Raw genomic sequence first — 17,795 nt, 5'->3', positions numbered from 1 at the left:
TGCTCTTTATTTACTGTTCAGATTTTAGAGTTTCTTTTAGTACTGGTAGCCAGATACTGCAAGTCACTTCTGGTGTGAGAGAATCAAGGAACATGAAAGGCACTGAAGACTAACTCAACCAGAGAAGTCAGCCATAGCAGAGCAAACCAACCTGGGCACAGCATATTATTTGAGAACACAGAAATGCTGGACCACTCTGACAACCACCATGTCAGACTACACAGAGAAGCCATTGAAATCCACAAGCATGTGGGCAATGTCAACAGAAAAGAAGAAATCATGAAAATGAACAAAATCTGGCTAGAACACTAAAATCAGGACATTTAATACTTAAAAGACAGGAGAATTCCAGACATGAAACTATCAAGGCCAGCTAGCACCTCCCAACAAAGGATTCCCTTAGGCAGGAATCAGCCAGGCCTTGAAGCTGCAAGCCTTTTCAGTGCTAATCAAGATGATTAATTACAACATTCACACAAAAGTCAAGAGTTCTTTCTCCCACCCTGGACCTTCCACAAATATATAAACTTCCAGTACACCTCACAACCTCTGAAGATGCCTGTCATAGATGTGGGCAAAACATCAGGAGAGAATGCTTCTAGAACATGGCCATACAGCCCGGAAAACTCACAGCAACCCAGGCTTCTTTTCTTTTCCCCAGAAGCAAGAGAGGTGGCCCAGGCTCCTCTCTGCTTTTCCATCCACTCATCCGGATTTGATTAACGGAGAGAGATGGGGACTGTGCTGCGATTAACTGAGAAAGCCTGATCGTGATGTGGATAACTCAAGAGAGAGATGGAGACTGGTGTGAAAAGGACTCCAGATAGTCCTGTCTCAAGGTGGGCTTCTTTCCCTTCCTTGGTCACCAGTGAGGCGGTCCAAGCTCCTCTCTGCTTCTCTGGCCACTCATCTGAGAGAGATGGGACTGTGGTGCAGATAACTGAGAGAGCGCGGGAAACCCTGTTGTGAAGAGAGCTCCAGAAAGTCCTGTCTCAAGGCTTCTCTTTTCCCAATTTCCCAAAGTGGTTCAAGCTTCTCCACCACTCATCTGGGTTTCTTCCAAACCCTTCCAAGCCTTTCAGGCAAAGACTCCCTGGTTGTTCCATGACAGCTTCCAGACATGGCTCAAAAAGGAGAGATCCAGATCCAAATAGTTCTTGACTGCCTGGAAATTGTCTCTCTGGACCATTCATTCTTAGTAGTGCCTGTTCTGGGGTGACTCCTGCTCAAGCAGTTTTGGTTGCCACCCAGGGCAACAGTAGCATCAGGTTGCAAATTCTGCCTTAGCCAGTTTGCTCACTGAGTCTGGTAGTTCTTGTGTGGGGTAATTTAGGTTCTGCTTGTAAACAAAACAGGCATTCTACATTGCTCCACCAGAAGATGGGTGTTCAAGACGACCTTCCAAAATGCACAGATTGCCTTGTGTTTCTAGCCACCAGGTTTCTGATGCAGGTGAGCAAAATGTGCTGTGTGTTGGATGCTTGCCAGTTTCAAGGAATGCTTTCTTCGTGACAACTCTTTGTTTTGGAAAATAAACATCAGGCAAACTTCCTGTGAAAATTCCTGCAATTCTGCAACAGATTGCCCTAGAGTCTCCCTTTCGATGTGTGATGATAGTTTAAGTCACCCTTAAGAGGAGATGCTCTCTTTCTGTCCCCATGTATTTTCATCCCAGAGGCATGCTTGGAATTGCTCAAAGTACCAGCATCCTTACAGACTCTTGAAAATAGCTTCTTAGCCTTGTCTATGAACACCTTGGATTGAGACTGCAGTTTACTATTCACCATTTTGTGTTTATCAAACCACCTTTGATGAAAAAAAAAGAATGGTGGTCATTGCTTTATGTTTGCCTATTTCACTCTCACAAACCCTGTCTCAAACAACCCTTCCAGATATGGGGATATGGCACAAATACAGTAGAGTCTCACTTATCCAACGTTCTGGATTATCCAACACATTTTTGTAGCCATTGTTTTCAATACATCATGATATTTTGGTGCTAAATTCGTAAATACAGTAATTACTACATAGCATTACTGTGTATTGAACTACTTTTTCTGTCAAATTTGTTGTATAACATGATGTTTTGGTGCTTAATTTGTAAAATCATAACCTAATTTGATGTGTAATAGGATTTTCCTTAATCCCTCCTTATTATCCAACATATTCGCTTATCCAACATTCTGCTGGCCCGTTTATGTTGGATAAGTGAGACTCTACTGTAGTTTCTCAGTGATTAAATGAAATAATTGCTGGGTAATACAAATTAGAACTACCATTTCCCAGTTATACAAGCACACAATCAAATCTTCAGCAATGAGCCCAAAAGGACCAGTGTGGTCCTTCACATGATTCTCCTGTTCAGTATTAGCCAATGAGTCTACCTACCCATTCCAAATAATATGCTTACAGGTGGACTTTTTTTGAAGGGGTGATGGCTGAAGCAGAATTCCTTTCTCTTATGTAGTGATGCTAGTTGAGATCCATTTCTCCAGAATTTCCACTAAATGTAATTATGGCCAAGTGGCTTATGAATAACAGTAAGTGGTGTCATGGCTTTTCCACTCAAAGGTCTTGGGAAAAGTAAAATATTTCTTTGTCTGAAGCTTTTAGAATAGTTGCTGAAAGCTGATTATTCCCAGAAGCTTTACAATCAATTTGATTATTACTTTATGCTGGTCTTCATGATATGGAAGCAGATTTTGATGGTGTCTTGTTTTTATATGGCTGAGAACTCTGCTGTGCTTTTTCTAGCTGGCAGATCATGAAAGTAAACAGTAGTCTTAATTTTGGCATCCATCTGTGTCTCTTGGGATGTTTCTGGCCCCAATTGGAAAACCCGGAAGAATTTGGAAAATTATCTATTCTGCTGCAGAAGTCAGTCACCTATTTTTCCTGCCAAAAGCTACTTTAACTTGTTGAGGTACACATGCTGGTGGTAGGCATGATAGAAGCCCACACCTTTCTCTTTATTTTCTTATCTTTCTCTGTCACACATACTTCTCACCTAAGGGTCTTCTAAGGATGGAAAATACCCCTCCTGCTAAGACCTGACCAATGACTTGCAGATGTTTTTTTAAAAAAATTAGACTAAATCCCACATGCAGCACTAAAGCCACAAATTGCCTACCTCTATTCTACATATTGAAGCTTGGAAGACGCTAGGACAGACAAGGACACCCTAGAGCGTTTAAGGTCAGGAAATGTCCCTTCAGTTTCTGCAAGAAGCCTACCATTTTCACAATTAGCTTTGAAGACATTCTGTTGTACCTCTAAATCACTTTAGATTCCTTGATAACGGAATCTGGAGAATCAGGATCTCTCTTCCAATCCCTAGGATAGGGCAATGGGTCTCCTTTCTTCCTATCCCTTGTGTGTGGTCAGTTTAGGAAGCAGAAAAAAAATCTTGTTCTGTGTTGCCACCTTGTGGAAGTCAGTAAAACTGCATCTTTCTGTAAGCTGAAGAAGAGAATCCAGATGTTTCTTCACAAGTAGGGAAATCAAGCTGGTCAAGTTCCAGTCTAGGACATGACTCGAGCACTGGGGTGGTGTGGACAACCTTCATCAGGCACCAAAAAATATGTTGTAGAGCACTGCCTTCTGTTGTCTTTGTCTTGGTCTCTGGAAGGAATTATCAAGTGATGCAAACATGGGGAAGGTTGACAATTTACTTAGCAAGTTGTAGAAGCAGAAATTAGGCTACTTCACCAGAGAAGCGGGCTCTAGTTCCTGAACTGTGTCTTTGTGTTGCAGGTAGGATGGAGTGGAGAGTGGAGGGGCCAAAGTACAGATCAGACAGATTTCTCTCTGCTTACAGGAGTTTGCCTGCTCAACAAGTACGATACAAGGTGAGTTCATTTTTCTGGACAGTTGACTTGGCATGGAAACACTAGCTACAGAGACCATGGGCAGCTGCAGAGCCCCTTGCCTCAGAAAAGTTTCTATCCTCTTCCAAGTATTCAGGAATGGGTCCTTTTTTTTACATCATTCTCCTTTGATCTGGCATTTTATTTCTGTGTTAGCCCAGCTTATGCTTTCCTGGGATCCACATCTCACAGGATCATGCATTGCAGACAGCATATTTCTTACACATGATGAACTCAAATGTGTTGATTTTGCTGGATATGTATATAGCTATCACACTTTGACAGAGCTTGGAAATACTAATTTTGAATACTAATACCCCCAGAATCCTAAGCTGTCATGAACACTAGTTATGATGGTTTGGAGATTCTAGGAATTGCATTTCTTTGTTCTGCTTCTCATGGTACTTGTGATGAGACAAACTTTATTGTCATTTTTATATATAACAAAGTGCAAGTGGTTGCACTTTCCAACACAGAAGAGATGCCCACGAGAAAAACCAGTCATATGTAAAGTGGCCCTGAGACACTAGCATTTTGCAGCATTACTTAACTGCTATGCTTTATTTCTAAGAAAGCTCTCTGTGCCTACTACTGTTTTGACCATGTGCCATTTTCTTTTTCCTAGGAGCCTGGACTGTGGAGCACACTCACTCTGCTATCACTGTTTGCCGGAGCCATCATGGCAACCCCACAGACCTGGCATCATAATCAAACATTGGGAGCGACCTCTGAAAGCATGGGCACTGTCAGCCCTGCCCCCATGGAGGAAAAGAGCAGGGAAACCCTATACCTGGATGCATGGAGCAACTGGCATGGTAGGAACTTAGTATGTCCTGATTGGTTGAGACCTACAATTCTTCTATTGGGATTCTCAGTCAAAATGTCTAGCTCACTTTTCTTCATGTGTTCTACTCTGATACTTCACTTCTGTAATTTAGTACACTTACTAGTCAGGCAGCTAGCAATTTGGGGAGCAGATTAAATGGGCAGATAGTGTGGGCTGAGGGAGCAGCTATATACCATGTCCCTTTATTGTCTCATGGAGCCTAGCAGTCTCCCTGTGCCTTTCTTTTCTCTTGTGACTTTTTCTATCTCCTTTAGGAGAAAACGTGACTATACAAGGGTCCAGTGCCTCAGAACTGTTCAGGGCTGAACGTTCCCCAGCGGGTGCTACCAAAACCAGGAAAGGATCCAGAAAAGCTGGGCGTGGGAACCGCAGCCGCAACTGCCGCCTGCACAACCTGAGGTTGAAGGTCCGGGATCTGGGACTCGGCTTTGAGTCAGACGAGATTGTGAAGTTCAAGTATTGCAGTGGGTCCTGCCAGCGAGCCCGGACAAACTATGACCTCACGTTGAGTAACCTGCTGCAGCAAGGTCACATCGTGCCTGGGCCTCATGAACGCCCCTCCTCCCATCCATGTTGTCGACCCACCAAGTATGAGGACTTCTCCTTCATGGATGTACGCAATGTCTGGAAGACAGTGAGCCAAGTTTCAGCAGCAGAATGTGGTTGTGTGGGCTGAGGTGCACCGTCTGCTGGAGCTCGCAGAGTCACTGAAGTGACTAGTGTTCATGCTCCCATTCAGGCCTGCCAAGAGTCCTACCTGTCTATGGTTCTTGGGACCAGGAGATGCACAGTCTGTGGTGCAGCTTGCTGGGCCAAAAGGAAGTAGAAGGTGAACAATAAGTTGGAAGGGAGCATCACATTCTTGGCTCAAATGGGTCTAGGCCTTACAGGCACACATGTTGGACATCTTTACAGTGTCCTCTTCATGCCTGTGACAGGATGGTGGAACTGAGCTCATCCAAACCAGTGAAAAAAGCAAGAAGTCTCACTCCAGAAGGATCTTTCTTTGTTGTCAATAGTGTTGTGAATTTACTCACACATCAAGTCTCCTCCTTGAGTAGAGAACCATCACTGGAATTGGGCAAACCTCATTCAAAGGATGAGTGGGCAGGGAGGTCAACACAAAGACCTGTGGTGCTAATGAGTAGCTCCTTAAGTGCCCCCTCCTTATCACTAGTCCTTTAGCCAGTTAGGCTGCTTGTTAGGGTCACTCAGCTGCATCAGCTGCAAAGGTCATGTACTCTCCCCACTTTTTTCCATCTCTGCAATCTCCATTTCCCCTAGCAGCTTGGTGTAGCTCCATCAAGGAGAGTATGTAGTTGAACATAAAGGCCAGTTCTGCAACACTCAGTAGAAGCTTCAGGTTCAGCTTACAGCAGTTCTTCTATGCCTCCTCTGGGTTCTGGAGACTCAGTGATTGCTACTGCCATCCATCCAGTGCTATGATAGCCAGCTTCCAGTTTGAGAACTGAGTGGCACTTTCCTGGTTTTGTTCTGGGGGTTTCTTCCGTCTTTGATCTAGTTGGGGAGCTTTTTTTGATGAGAACAAGCTTGCAGCAGGTGGAATACAGAGCCAGGGCAATGTGGAGCTAATCAAAAAGCACAGCTGTTGAAGTCTCTGATTCTACAGTAGTCAAATCATATGCCGCTAGAGAAAGGGCATCTCTGATAAATCTGTAATGGTGTTAACATTCGAATTTGCAACATTCCCTGCTACACCAGCAATAGTTTGTGGAGTTTGGCCTCTGCACATTTGTCAGGCTAGCTCTGGAAGCAGCAACAGTCCCTGTCATTTCCTGGGTCGCCATCTCTTGATACCAGCAGGGCAGCCCATCCACTCTAGAACTGACACTTTCTGAACAAAGTTATTTATTCTCTTAAATTATTTATTTATTTGTTTGCACCCCACTCACCTCTGGTGGCACCTATTTATAATGCTGAGAACCAAGACTGGAGTAACATTTAAAGCAGATGCTTTGCCCCAGTCTGCGGACAGCAGCTCTGTGTCCTTTCCACCCACTTGGTCTAAGAAAAGGCATTTCCTCTTCCTCATTTCCCGGTTTTATATTCTCTACCCTTTATTTGCATTTGGATAAACTCTATTTTTGTACAGCAGCGACTTCTTGTAGCAATAAAGCCTGCTGAGGCAGTGCAAAATTCATTTTGTATACAGTATATTATCTTGCTGATGTGCGGGAAAACAACTATGGCTAGTTTAATTCTTAACTACAGGCCTTGCATCAAAATGTGAATCAAATTTAGGTTCAGGGCATCCATTGGAATATTAGGAAAGGTCATTCCATATTGCAAAAAAATACTTTTTCATGCAGACATTTTTGTCTTTTTTTGCAACTGTTTTTCATGCAGTTTCATTAACAATGCTTTGCACTTTTCTAGTATTGAGCCAAGGTTGAATGGGCAGCTATCACCACATTACTCAAAAGTAAGGTTGCTGTGCAGCCAGGGTTGAAGTAGTGAGATATTTTGGTTAGTAGACATAATTTGCCACTGTTGTCAGGATCCCCATTTTTGTCTGGACCTAGATACAGTCCTCAGTAGGAGATGGTAGATTTATTTTGCCAACAATTTAATATTATGAGCTATCGCTGATGTAATTCAAACTATTTTGGAATGCCTTGATTTTAAATGGCCAGTTTAGATACACTTACTTTATAAAAGGCCTATTCCTGGTAGAGATGAAAATTGCCAGAAATTGCTTTCTAATCTGTATCAACAGACCAATCTGTATTTTAGACGTACTTTCTGGGCCTGGCAATGGGGTCTGACTGATGGATTTAGACGAAGGGTTAGAAGGCACGATCATCAAGTTTGCAGACAACACCAAACTGGGAGGGATAGCTAACACTCCAGAAGACAGGAGCAGAATTCAAAATGATCTTAAGTTCAACAGGGAGAAATGGAAGATACTTCACTTTGGCATAAAAAATGGAATGCAAAGAAACAGGATGGGGGATGCCTGGCTCGACAGCAGTATGTGTGAAAAAGACCTTGGAGTCCTCGTGGACAACGTTAAACATGAGCCAACAATGTGAGGCGGCAGCTATAAAAGCCAACGGGATATTGGCCTGCATCAATAGGGGTATAGTGTCTAGATCCAGAGAAGTCATGCTACCCCGCTATTCTGCCTTGGTCAGACCACACCTGGAATACTGTGTCCCATTCTAGGCACCAAAATTGAAGGGAGATGTTGACAAGCTGGAAAGTGTCTAAAGGAGAGTGACTAAAATGATCAAGGGTCTGGAGAACAAGCCCTATGAGAAGCGGCTTAAAGAGCTGGGCATGTTTAGCCTGCAGAAGAGAAGGTTGAGAGGATACATGATAGCCATGTATAAATATGTGAGGGGAAGTCATAGGGAGGAGGGAGCAAGCTTGTTTTCTGCTGCCCGGGAGACTAGGATGCGGAGCAATGGCTGCAAACTTCAGGAAAGGAGATTCCATTTGAACATTAGGAAGAACTTCCTCACTGTGAGAGCTTTTCGGCACTGGAACTCTCTGTCGGAGAGTGTGGTGGAAGCTCCTTCTTTGGAGGCTTTCAAGCAGAGGCTGGATGGCCATCTGTCAGGGGTGCTTTGAATGTGATTTTCCTGCTTCTTAACAGGAAAATCACATGAGGTGATGGATGGCCCATGAGGTCTCTTCCAACTCTATGATTCTATGATGTCTGCACGTCACAGATTACTACTACTCTATTGCTCAAAAAGGGAGGAAATACAGTGGAATTACTTTGTTCTTCATTTAAGAGATAAAAGAAGGAAACAAAGAGCCACTTTAGAACCTATCAAACACTAGACTATGGCATTTTCCCTCCATGGTAAAGTTGGATGAGCACTCAATATTCTGAACGCAAAGGGATCATGTATCTTAGGGATTGCATATGCTTTCACAAACTACGTCTATTTCTTTATATAGTCTACAAATGCTTATGACACCAATTTCTTTTTCTCCGTTCATCTGTAAAGTGTGAGCAAATCTCTTTGCATACTGATATTCCGGACTAACATAGCTGTTTTTGAAATCTGCTACTAGTCAGAACAATTTGGAATTATTTTTGTTTAAACCCTGGCAGATAGCAAGTGCCAATAGTAAACTCTTCTCTCCATGTTCTCTTTACCCTAACCCAGTGGTTTTCAAACTGTGCTCCTCCAGGTATTTTGGACTTCACCTCCCAGAAATGCCAGCCAGCTAACAGCTGTAGGAATTGTGGGTGCTGAAGTCCAAAACATCTGAAGGAGAACCACAGCCTTAACCCATACAGTCATGTCATAGATTAGTGGCTGTTTTGATGGATGTGTCTCCCATTTTTAAAATCGTTCAGTTTTAAAGGATGTTCCATTCTTACAGGAAGTTGGGCAGAAGCAGCTTTGCCACAGCAGGAGTTGGAGGAAGGTATTCAAGCAAAGAACGGACAAACCATTTTCAGGCTACTGCTTGGAATTGCTGTTTAAAAGTCAATTCTTCTATTTTGTTCATTTGAAAGACAACCTGCCTAATCTCCAGGAGGATGGCCATGCTGTCTTTCTGAAAATTGCAGCAACCAGTGTTGAAGACAAACACCTTTATTGCAGCCCAAATTTTCATGGACTAGCATCCTTATACTCATCAAACCTCACCATGGGCCTATGGGGTCATTTAGGTGTTATCAAAATGGTGTTATGTTTGTTTGTTTTGGGGTTTCTTTTGTTAAAAATTGAAATGGAACAATTCAGCCCAAACGATAAGGCTCCAAAGCCTAATGTTTAGTTTCATGTTACTTGTGTATGTGTGTGAGTGCTTGTCGCCTGCTCATTTACGGTGATCCTATACATTTTATGAGGTTTTCTTTGGCAAAGAATATTTAGAAATTGTTATAGCCTACAGAATCTTGGCACTTTCCCATCCAGCAACCAAACAGGCCTGCTATTGCTTAGCGTCCACAATCAGACAACTTTCAAATTCCATGAATCAACAGGTTTTAAAATGATTGACCTTGCATAGGGTCAGGCTGCTAACTAAACCATTTCCATGCTTCTGTCTAATGCCACACAAGTATCCTAGGTAAAGGTAAAGGTTTCCCCTGACATTAAGTCTAGTTGTGTCCAACTCTGGGGGTTGGTGCTCATTTCCATTTCTAAGCCAGAGCCAGCGTTGTCCATAGACACCTCCAAGGTCATTTGGCCGGCATGACTGCATGGAATGCCATTACCTTCCTGTCGGAGCAGTACCTATTGATCTACTCACATTTGCATGTTTTCGAACTGCTAGGTTGGCAGAAGCTGAGGCTAACAGCAGGTGCTCATTTCGCTCCCCAGATTCGAACCGCTGACCTTTCGGTCAGCAAGTTCAGCATCTCAGCAGGTTTAACCTGCTGCCCCACCGGGAGCCTCACACAAGTATCCTAAGCAGCATTTATACTGGTATCTTCTCTCTGGAATGAGCAAAGTATGGTCCACTGAACTACATGCAGCTGCCAGAGTAATATATATTTTTTGGTTTTTGGCAGCAAAAGAAAATGGCAAAGTTTGTCCAGAAGTCAAACAAAAGAATGTACTATCCATGAGTTGTTCTCAGTGATTTATATATAAAGTTACATAAGATGGCTGCAGTAGTTAAGACTTTCCACCCACTTATGCCTGAACACCTGTTTTTGTAAAAACAATATGATACTTGGAACTGAATGGAAAAAAGATCCATAAGGGTCTACTATAGAAAAAATTCTGTAGATTTCTCTGAGTAACTTAGAGATCATCCCATCTTTTCCATTTAGGTCAAGATTTTAATATCTTGCACAAAGAGATATTTGAAACAGTTTACAGGACCCATACCCATGGTTTCACTTAGCTGCATTTGACAATATATACTCTGTAGGAATTCTCTATTTCCAGGCAAATTTCTTGATACGTTTGCTAGGAATTTACTAGGTCTTTCAGGGTGACTCTGCAGTATACTTCTGGCAGAAGTCTCTTCTGGCCACAAATAAAAAATTAAACATTTTCTTCTTTCCACAACTACAAACTGGAGTCAAGCATCATTCAGATTTCAATGGGATTTGCATTTTGACACCCCTTTCACTGGCATGGCCTAATGCTATGGGGTTTTGGGAGTTGTGCCTCACTACAACTCTTATGACTCCATACCATTGAGCTATGTCACTTAAAGGGGCGTCAAACTCAACTCTGGGAGCTGTAGTTTGCTGAGACAACCAGCACTTTTTGGCAGAGGTGGCTTTGCAGTACTATAACTCCCAAGATTCCACAGCATTGGGCTATGCCAGTTAAAGTGGCGTCAAGGGAGAAAAAGGACCCAGTTTTGTCTTTGCAGCTGGAAAGATGACAGGAGTCGAATTCAAAACTATTTTAACAGATTACAGAGATGGGCCAAAACTAACAAAATGAAGTTTAACAGGGACAAATGCAAGATACTCCACAGGCAGAAAAAACTAAATGCACAGATACAGAATGGGGGATGCCTAGCTCAACAGCAGTATGTGTGAAAAAGATCTTGGACTCCTCCTGGACAAGTTAAACATGAGCCAACAATGTGATGCGGCGGCAAAAAAAGCCAATGTGATTTTGGCCTGCATAAATAGGAATATAGTGTCTAGATCCAGGGAATGCATGCTACCCCTCTATTCTGCTTTGGTGAGACCACACCTGGAATCACACTGTGTCCAGTTCTGGGGACCACAATTTAAGGGAGATGTTGACAAGCTGGAATATGTCCAGAAGAGGGCAACTAAAATGATCAAGGGTCTGGAAAACAATCCCTATGAGGAGCAGCTTAAAGAGCTGGGCATGTTTAGCTTGCAGAAGTGAAGGCTGATATGATGAGGGCCATGTATAAATATGTGAGGGGAAGTCATAGGAGGAGGGAGCAGGCTTGTTTTTTTGCTTCCCTGGAGACGAGGACGCGGAACAATGGCTTCAAACTACAGGAAAGGAGATTCCTAACTGTGAGAGCTGCTCGGCAGTGGAACTCTCTGCCTTGGAGTGTGATGGAGACTCCTTCTTTGGAGACTTTTAAACAGGCTGGATGGCCATCTGTCAGAGGTGCTTTGAATGCAATTTTTATGCTTCTTGGCTGGGGGTTGGACTGAATGGCTCACGAGGTCTCTTTTAACTCTATGATTCTATATACTGTGTGTATATACAGTAGAATCTCACTTATCCAACATAAATGGGCCAGCAGAATGTTGGATAAGTGAATATGCTGGATAATAAGGAGGGATTCAGGAAAAGCCGATTAAACATCAAATTAGGTAATCATTATACAAATTAAGCACTAAAACATCATGTTATACAACAAATTTGACAGAAAAAGTAGTTCAATACGTAGTAATGCTATGTAGTAATTACTGTATTTACGAATTTAGCACCAAAATATCACGATGTTTTAAAACAATGACTACAAAAATGCGTTGGATAATCCAGAACGTTGGATAAGCAAGTGTTGGATAAGTGAGACTCTACTGTATAGAGTCTCACTTATCCAAGCTAAACGGGCTGGCAGTAGCTTGGATAAGCGAATATCTTGGATTATAGGGACGGATTGAGGAAAAGCCTATTAAACATCCAATTAGGTTATGATTTTACAAATTAAGCACCAAAACATCATGTTATACAACAAATTTAACAGAAAAAGTAGTTCAATACGCAGTAATGTTATGTTGTAATTACTGTATTTACGAATTTAGCACCAAAATATCATGATATATTGAAAACATTGACTACAAAAATGGCTTGGATTATCCAGAGGCTTGGATAAGCGAGGCTTGAATAAGTGAGACGCTACTGTATATACACACACACAAACATACACACAATAAAATTAATAAAAATGCAGAGCTATGAGGTAAACTGTCACATGAGGTAAAATGTTATGAAGCAGAAGCACCTCCCATCAAACCTGGCAATGAAAATAAATACACATAAAGTACAATATACAACAGGCATGGGTAAACTTGGGCCCTCCAAGTGTTTTGGACTTGAACTCCCACCATTCCCAACACCCTCAGGCCCCTTCCTTTCCCCTCAGCCGCTTAAGCTGGGGCTTGAGGCTGTTAGGAATGGTGGGAGCTCAAGTCCAAAACACCTGGAGCGGCCATGTTTGTCCATGCTTGATATACAATCACACTATTGTTACCAGCTCAACGACTTTGTCCTCTTGTTCATATGCTTCAAATAACTATGGCTGCCTTCCCCAATAACAGGGCCAGCTCTAGCCTATATTACCTGTAAAATCTTGTTACTGGTGAGTTGCTATGAGCTTTCCGGGCTGCATGGCTATGTTCCAGGAGCATTCTCTCCTGACGTTTCGCCCATCTCTATGGCAGGCTGCCTCAGAGGTTGTGAGGTGTTGTTCTTTATTTACTGTCTTGATTTTAGAGGGTTTTTATTTTGCTACTGGTAACTAGATTTTGTTCGTTTTCATGTTTTCCTCCTTTCTGTTGAAATTGTCCACATGCTTGTGGATTTCAATGGTTTCTCTGCGTAGTCTCACGGTGGTTGTTTGAGTGGTCCAGCATTTCTGTGTTCTCCAACAAAATGCTGTGTCTAGGTCGGTTCATCAAGTGCTCTGCTATGGCTGATTGTTTCAGGCCAGCTAACAGCTTGTTATCAGTGTTGTTCCTCTGAACTGAAGGAAGAAGCGCCCTTGTTTCCAGCCTCACCAGCGCTTCGCCATTTCCCCAGCAGGTGGCGCAACACCGCAACGACGCTTCCCGCTCAATCCCTTTAAGCCTCGCCCGCCTATGCCGAACCACAACTCCCATGACCCCACGCGACAGGAGAGGTCCTTAGCCAATGAGGGCTGTCCCAAGCGCCTGAACGGAGGGGACACTATCGAGTAACCCGGCAGGCGGGCGTTTGACGCGGACAGCTCAGTGGCGCCGGAAAGTCCCTCCCTCCTGGTTGCTCTGTAGGGTGCCCGGCCCAACTGTCAGTCAATTAGCCCGGTTGTGCGACGGGGTGGTGGCCTGGCTGCCTTTTTCCCTGAGGGAGAGGAGCAGCCTTTTTCCTGAGGGAAAAGCGAGCGCCGAGCGAGGAAAAAGAGGCAATCAGGCGCCCTCCTTTTCTCCGAGCGAGGAGCCCTTTCCGCCATTAGGGGTGACAGGCAGGCAGGCAGGTTCACCCTGAATGCCGTTGGGAGCAGGATGGATGGCCCCGCCCTTCTCCCCAATTGAGATTGACAGGCGGCACTGCCCCGCCCCTATTCCGAGGTAGGAGACCCCATTTCTTTTACAGATTTCTCATTGGAGAAGATAGATAGATAGAGACCCCCTTGAGAGAGGCTCGCCCTTCTCTGAGGAAGGGAATCGTTTGGGGATCCCCCTCCTCTCTCCTCTCTCCTCTCTCCTCTCTCCTCTCAAGATGTTGATCCTGCCGCTGGCTCTGCTGCTTTCTCCGTGGCGGCTGTAGCCCGGGCTCCCCGCGAAGAGAGGGCCCTCGAGGGCGAGCCATGGATCGCCGCGGGGAGGCTCCCCTCCAGCTCCAGCAAAACCTGGACTTCACCGTCGAAAATGTGGAAAAGGTAAGGAAAAGGAAGGGCAGGGCTGATGGCAGGGCGTGAGGCGGGGGTTTTAAGCAACTGCTGGGTGGCCATCTGTCGGGAGTGCTTTGATTGGGTACATGGCAGAATGGGGTTGGGCAGGATGGCCCTTGGGGGTCTCTTCCAACTCCAAGCCCCCTTCTCTGGAGGTTGCTAAACAGGGTTATCTGTTGGGAGGGCTTGTATGGAATAGGGTTGGTCAGGATGGTCCCTGGGTCTCTTTCAACTCTGTGGTTCTATGAGAGGAGGCTGTTTCCTCTCCTTATGGAGAGAAAAAGCAGCGTATGAATAAACATAAACATCATCGGGTTGCTGTGGTTTTTCCGGGCTGTGTGGCCATGTTCCAGAAGCATTCTCTCCTGACGTTTCACCCACATCTGTGGCAAGCATCCTCAGAGGTTGTGAGATATATTGGAAACTTGGCAAGAGAGGTTTATATATCTGTGGAAGGTCCACGGTGAGAGAAAGAACTCATGCCTGTTGGAGGCAAGTGTGAATGTTGAAATTAATCACCTTGATTAGCATTGAAAAGCCTTGCAGCTTCAAAGCCTGGCTGATTCCTGCCTGGGGGAATACTTTCTTGAGAGGTGTTAGCTGGCCCTGATTGTGTCATGCTTGGGGATGCCTGTCATAGATGTGGGTGAAACGTTAGGAGAGAATGCTTCTGGAACATGGCATACAGCCTGGAAAACTAACAGCAACTCGGTGATTCCGGCCATGAAAGCCTTCGACAACACACAGGGCTTTGATTGTTTCCTCTTGTATGGCATGGGGTTGGGCAGGATGGTTCTTGGGGTTTCTTCAAACCCTATGATTCCATGAGAGGAGGCTGTTTCTACCTGTCAGGTGAGTCACCTTGTGGAGAGAAAAAGCAGGGTATGAATAAACATAAACATCACCCCTGGCATGAGGTGAGATGTCATTGTCATTGTCTTCCTCTGTTTCTTACAATGGGTTGCAGTGCAGCCTGCCACAGACTCCCATCTACCTGCTCTATCCTGGTCTTTTTTCCCTGAATGTGAGAATTACCCTTGGCATTGTTTCTGATTCTGACCTGAGTGACTTGGACCCCATTTACACTGCCATATAATACAGTTTGAAAAGGCATTATATGGTCAGTGTAGACTCATTGCAGTTAAACTGTATTATATGAGTTTACAATAACTATGTAATGCCATTTGAAATGGCATTTTATGGCAGTGTCAATGGGGCCAGGGAGCTAGGAATGTTTAACTTGGAGGAAAGAAGGCTGAGAGGGGACATGATAGGCATGTTTAAATACCTGAAATGATGTCACATTGAGGAGGGGGCCAAGCTTGTTTTTGTCTGTTCTGGAGACTAGGACACAATGGAGCAATGGATTCAAATTGTAGGGAAAGAAAGTCCACCTAACATTAGGAAGAATTTCCTGATGATAAGAGCTGTTTGACAGTGGGATATGCTGCCTCGGAGTGTGGTGGAGTCTCTTCCTCTGGAGGTTTTTAGGCAGACGCTGAATGGCCATCTATTGGAAATGCTTAGATTGTGTGTTCCTGCATGGCAGGGGGTGGACTAGTTGGTCCTTGTGGTGTGTTCCAGCACTATGATTCTGTGACCTTGCCTTATTTGGGCTATGAGTCCTGCCACTGACAGAGCTACGCAGTTTCTCAATCCTTTTGTAAGGTCTTCGGAGCCTTCCCATCCTGCTTCCCTCAAGGAAGAGTGTCATGTTGGGCTTGGCTGGAGAATGACTCTGCTGCTGCCTTGGAAGGGGGGGGGGAAGGATTGCAGAAGTCATGCACTGACCTGGCAGCCCATCCAACCACTCCCTCTTCACCATAGCTTGTTATGGTTGGAGATGTGCTGCTTCACTTGCTGTAGGCAAGTGGACTCCTCTGGTTGGGGTTGCCTTTAAAACCTTTCTAGAAGGTGAACTGTCTTCCGATAGGGAAGAGTGGAACATTTCACTTTTAGAGGCTTCATTCTTCTGGCATGTGTTGTGATCTCTCTTTTATGTTCTCAGAAGTGTATTCTAGTTTGCAATAATAGTTTTAAGGGCATTGCAGTGCTCAGTGGGATGGGGGTCTGGTTTTTTTTAACACATTAGTATGGCTAAGCATTGCTGTTGACACCTGAGAGGTTACTGTGAATATTGCTGTTAGCAGTTGTCTTTTGTTGTCTTTTGTTTGTAAAACTACAGTTTTAATATTCAGTAGGAAGGTTGCAATCTACAGTTGCCATGTCTTATTGTCAGCCTAATAAAGTATAGTGGGTTTCGTAATTACATTTGGTGAAGTGATACTAGTGTAAACATTGCACCATGACTTGTTCAAAGCAAAAGTGAGTTCTGTGATTTTCTAACTGTGGCTCTTGGATATCACCAATTTGCCCTGCACATCAGCTCTTAAGAGATAAGGAATGGAATTAGGGAGAGCATGGCCCCTAATAATATGCTTGAAGTCAAAATTTAAGAAAAATTGGGAGGAATTTGTGGTAGTATGGAATAACTTGTATAACATTGCCTAGGATATTATTCATGGAATCATAGAATTGGAAGGGCTATCATGTCCAGCCCTTTGCTCAGTGCAGTATCTCCAGCTATAGCATTCCCAGCAGGTAGCTGTCCAGGTAGCTCCATAGAAGGAGACCCCATCACCTCTCTAGGCAGTTGGTTCAATTGCCAAACTGCTCTCGGTATCAAGAAATTCCTTCTAATGTTCAATCGAAGTCTGCCCTACTGGAATTTGAATCTGTTCGCTTAATTTTACCCACTGATGCTGCGACTGGGAGGCAGAATTAGAGAGAAACTATGTCTTTTTAAAGACTGCTAGTGAATTCATGTCTCAAAAGAGATTGAATGAGGGACTCTTCTGATCAAAACCTATATTTTCTCTACTAGGACAGATTTTTTAAACAAAATCTAAGGAAGTACCTGCAATCTTCCATACACAATGACAAAAAGTGTAATGAATGCTAATAGAGGAGGAGGGATGAAAACTGTGCATACTGGCAAAGAGGAATACATGTCCCTTGACAGGCCATTTTAACTAGCAGAGCAATTTATGATTTAATATTACCTGAAATCTCATTTCGTTCATGCCTCATGCTTTCACTGCTCCTTGCCATCAAAGAGCCAGAATAGGCAATAGTCCTGGCTCTTTGTCAGAGTTAAATTCTATACTTACAGGTTTAAAAAACCCGAGAAACCCAGGGCCCTTCCAGATAGACCCCATTTCCCAGGATCTGATCTCAGGTTTTCTGCTTTAAAGTGGATTATATGAGTCCGCACTACCAGATAAACTGGGATAAACAGAAAACCTGGGATCAGATCCTGGGATATAGGGCCTGTCTTGAAGGGCCTACAGTGGCAATATTGAGAAGTTATTCAAGAATATTGCTTGGATAGTGCTACATATGTTCTGTAATTTTGCTGAAGTTGCAAGGAAACAACAACAAAAAGAAGACATTGGTTATATGTTGAAGTCACAATGATATTCTTATGGTGCTGCTGTTGTTGTTTTTTTATTTCATAGACAATTCTATCCTTTAACAGTAGAAAG

General features: G+C 43.8%; 2 protein-coding genes across 4 annotated transcripts in view; both read left to right on the top strand.

Annotated features, from left to right (window-relative positions):
* Positions 1–428: 428 nt before the first annotated feature.
* On the top strand, positions 429–6,874 carry artn (artemin). Its single transcript, XM_016993219.2, has 4 exons — positions 429–1,452; positions 3,754–3,848; positions 4,492–4,681; positions 4,968–6,874. The coding sequence occupies exons 1-4, from the start codon at positions 1,407–1,409 to the stop codon at positions 5,387–5,389; spliced, it is 753 nt and encodes a 250-aa protein (XP_016848708.2). The 5' UTR covers positions 429–1,406; the 3' UTR covers positions 5,390–6,874.
* Positions 6,875–13,609: 6,735 nt separating this feature from the next.
* The window catches only part of ipo13 (importin 13), a 60,563-nt gene continuing 56,377 nt past the window's right edge, over positions 13,610–17,795 (top strand). The window contains exon 1 of one of the 3 annotated variants that reach the window (XR_010005777.1): positions 13,610–14,238. Coding sequence is in view for 2 of the 3 variants with exons in the window: in XM_062979651.1 (XP_062835721.1) it covers positions 14,167–14,238 (72 nt within the window). In the remaining variant the exon portion in view is untranslated. The remainder of the gene's footprint in view (positions 14,239–17,795) is intronic. The other 2 variants (XM_062979651.1, XM_062979652.1) reach the window with 2 other exon arrangements.

The sequence above is a fragment of the Anolis carolinensis genome, chromosome 4 (assembly GCF_035594765.1).
Source record: "Anolis carolinensis isolate JA03-04 chromosome 4, rAnoCar3.1.pri, whole genome shotgun sequence".
Taxonomy (NCBI): Eukaryota; Metazoa; Chordata; class Lepidosauria; order Squamata; family Dactyloidae; genus Anolis; species Anolis carolinensis.
Note: the sequence above shows the minus strand (reverse complement) of the source record. Positions and strands in the feature narration are given on the sequence as shown.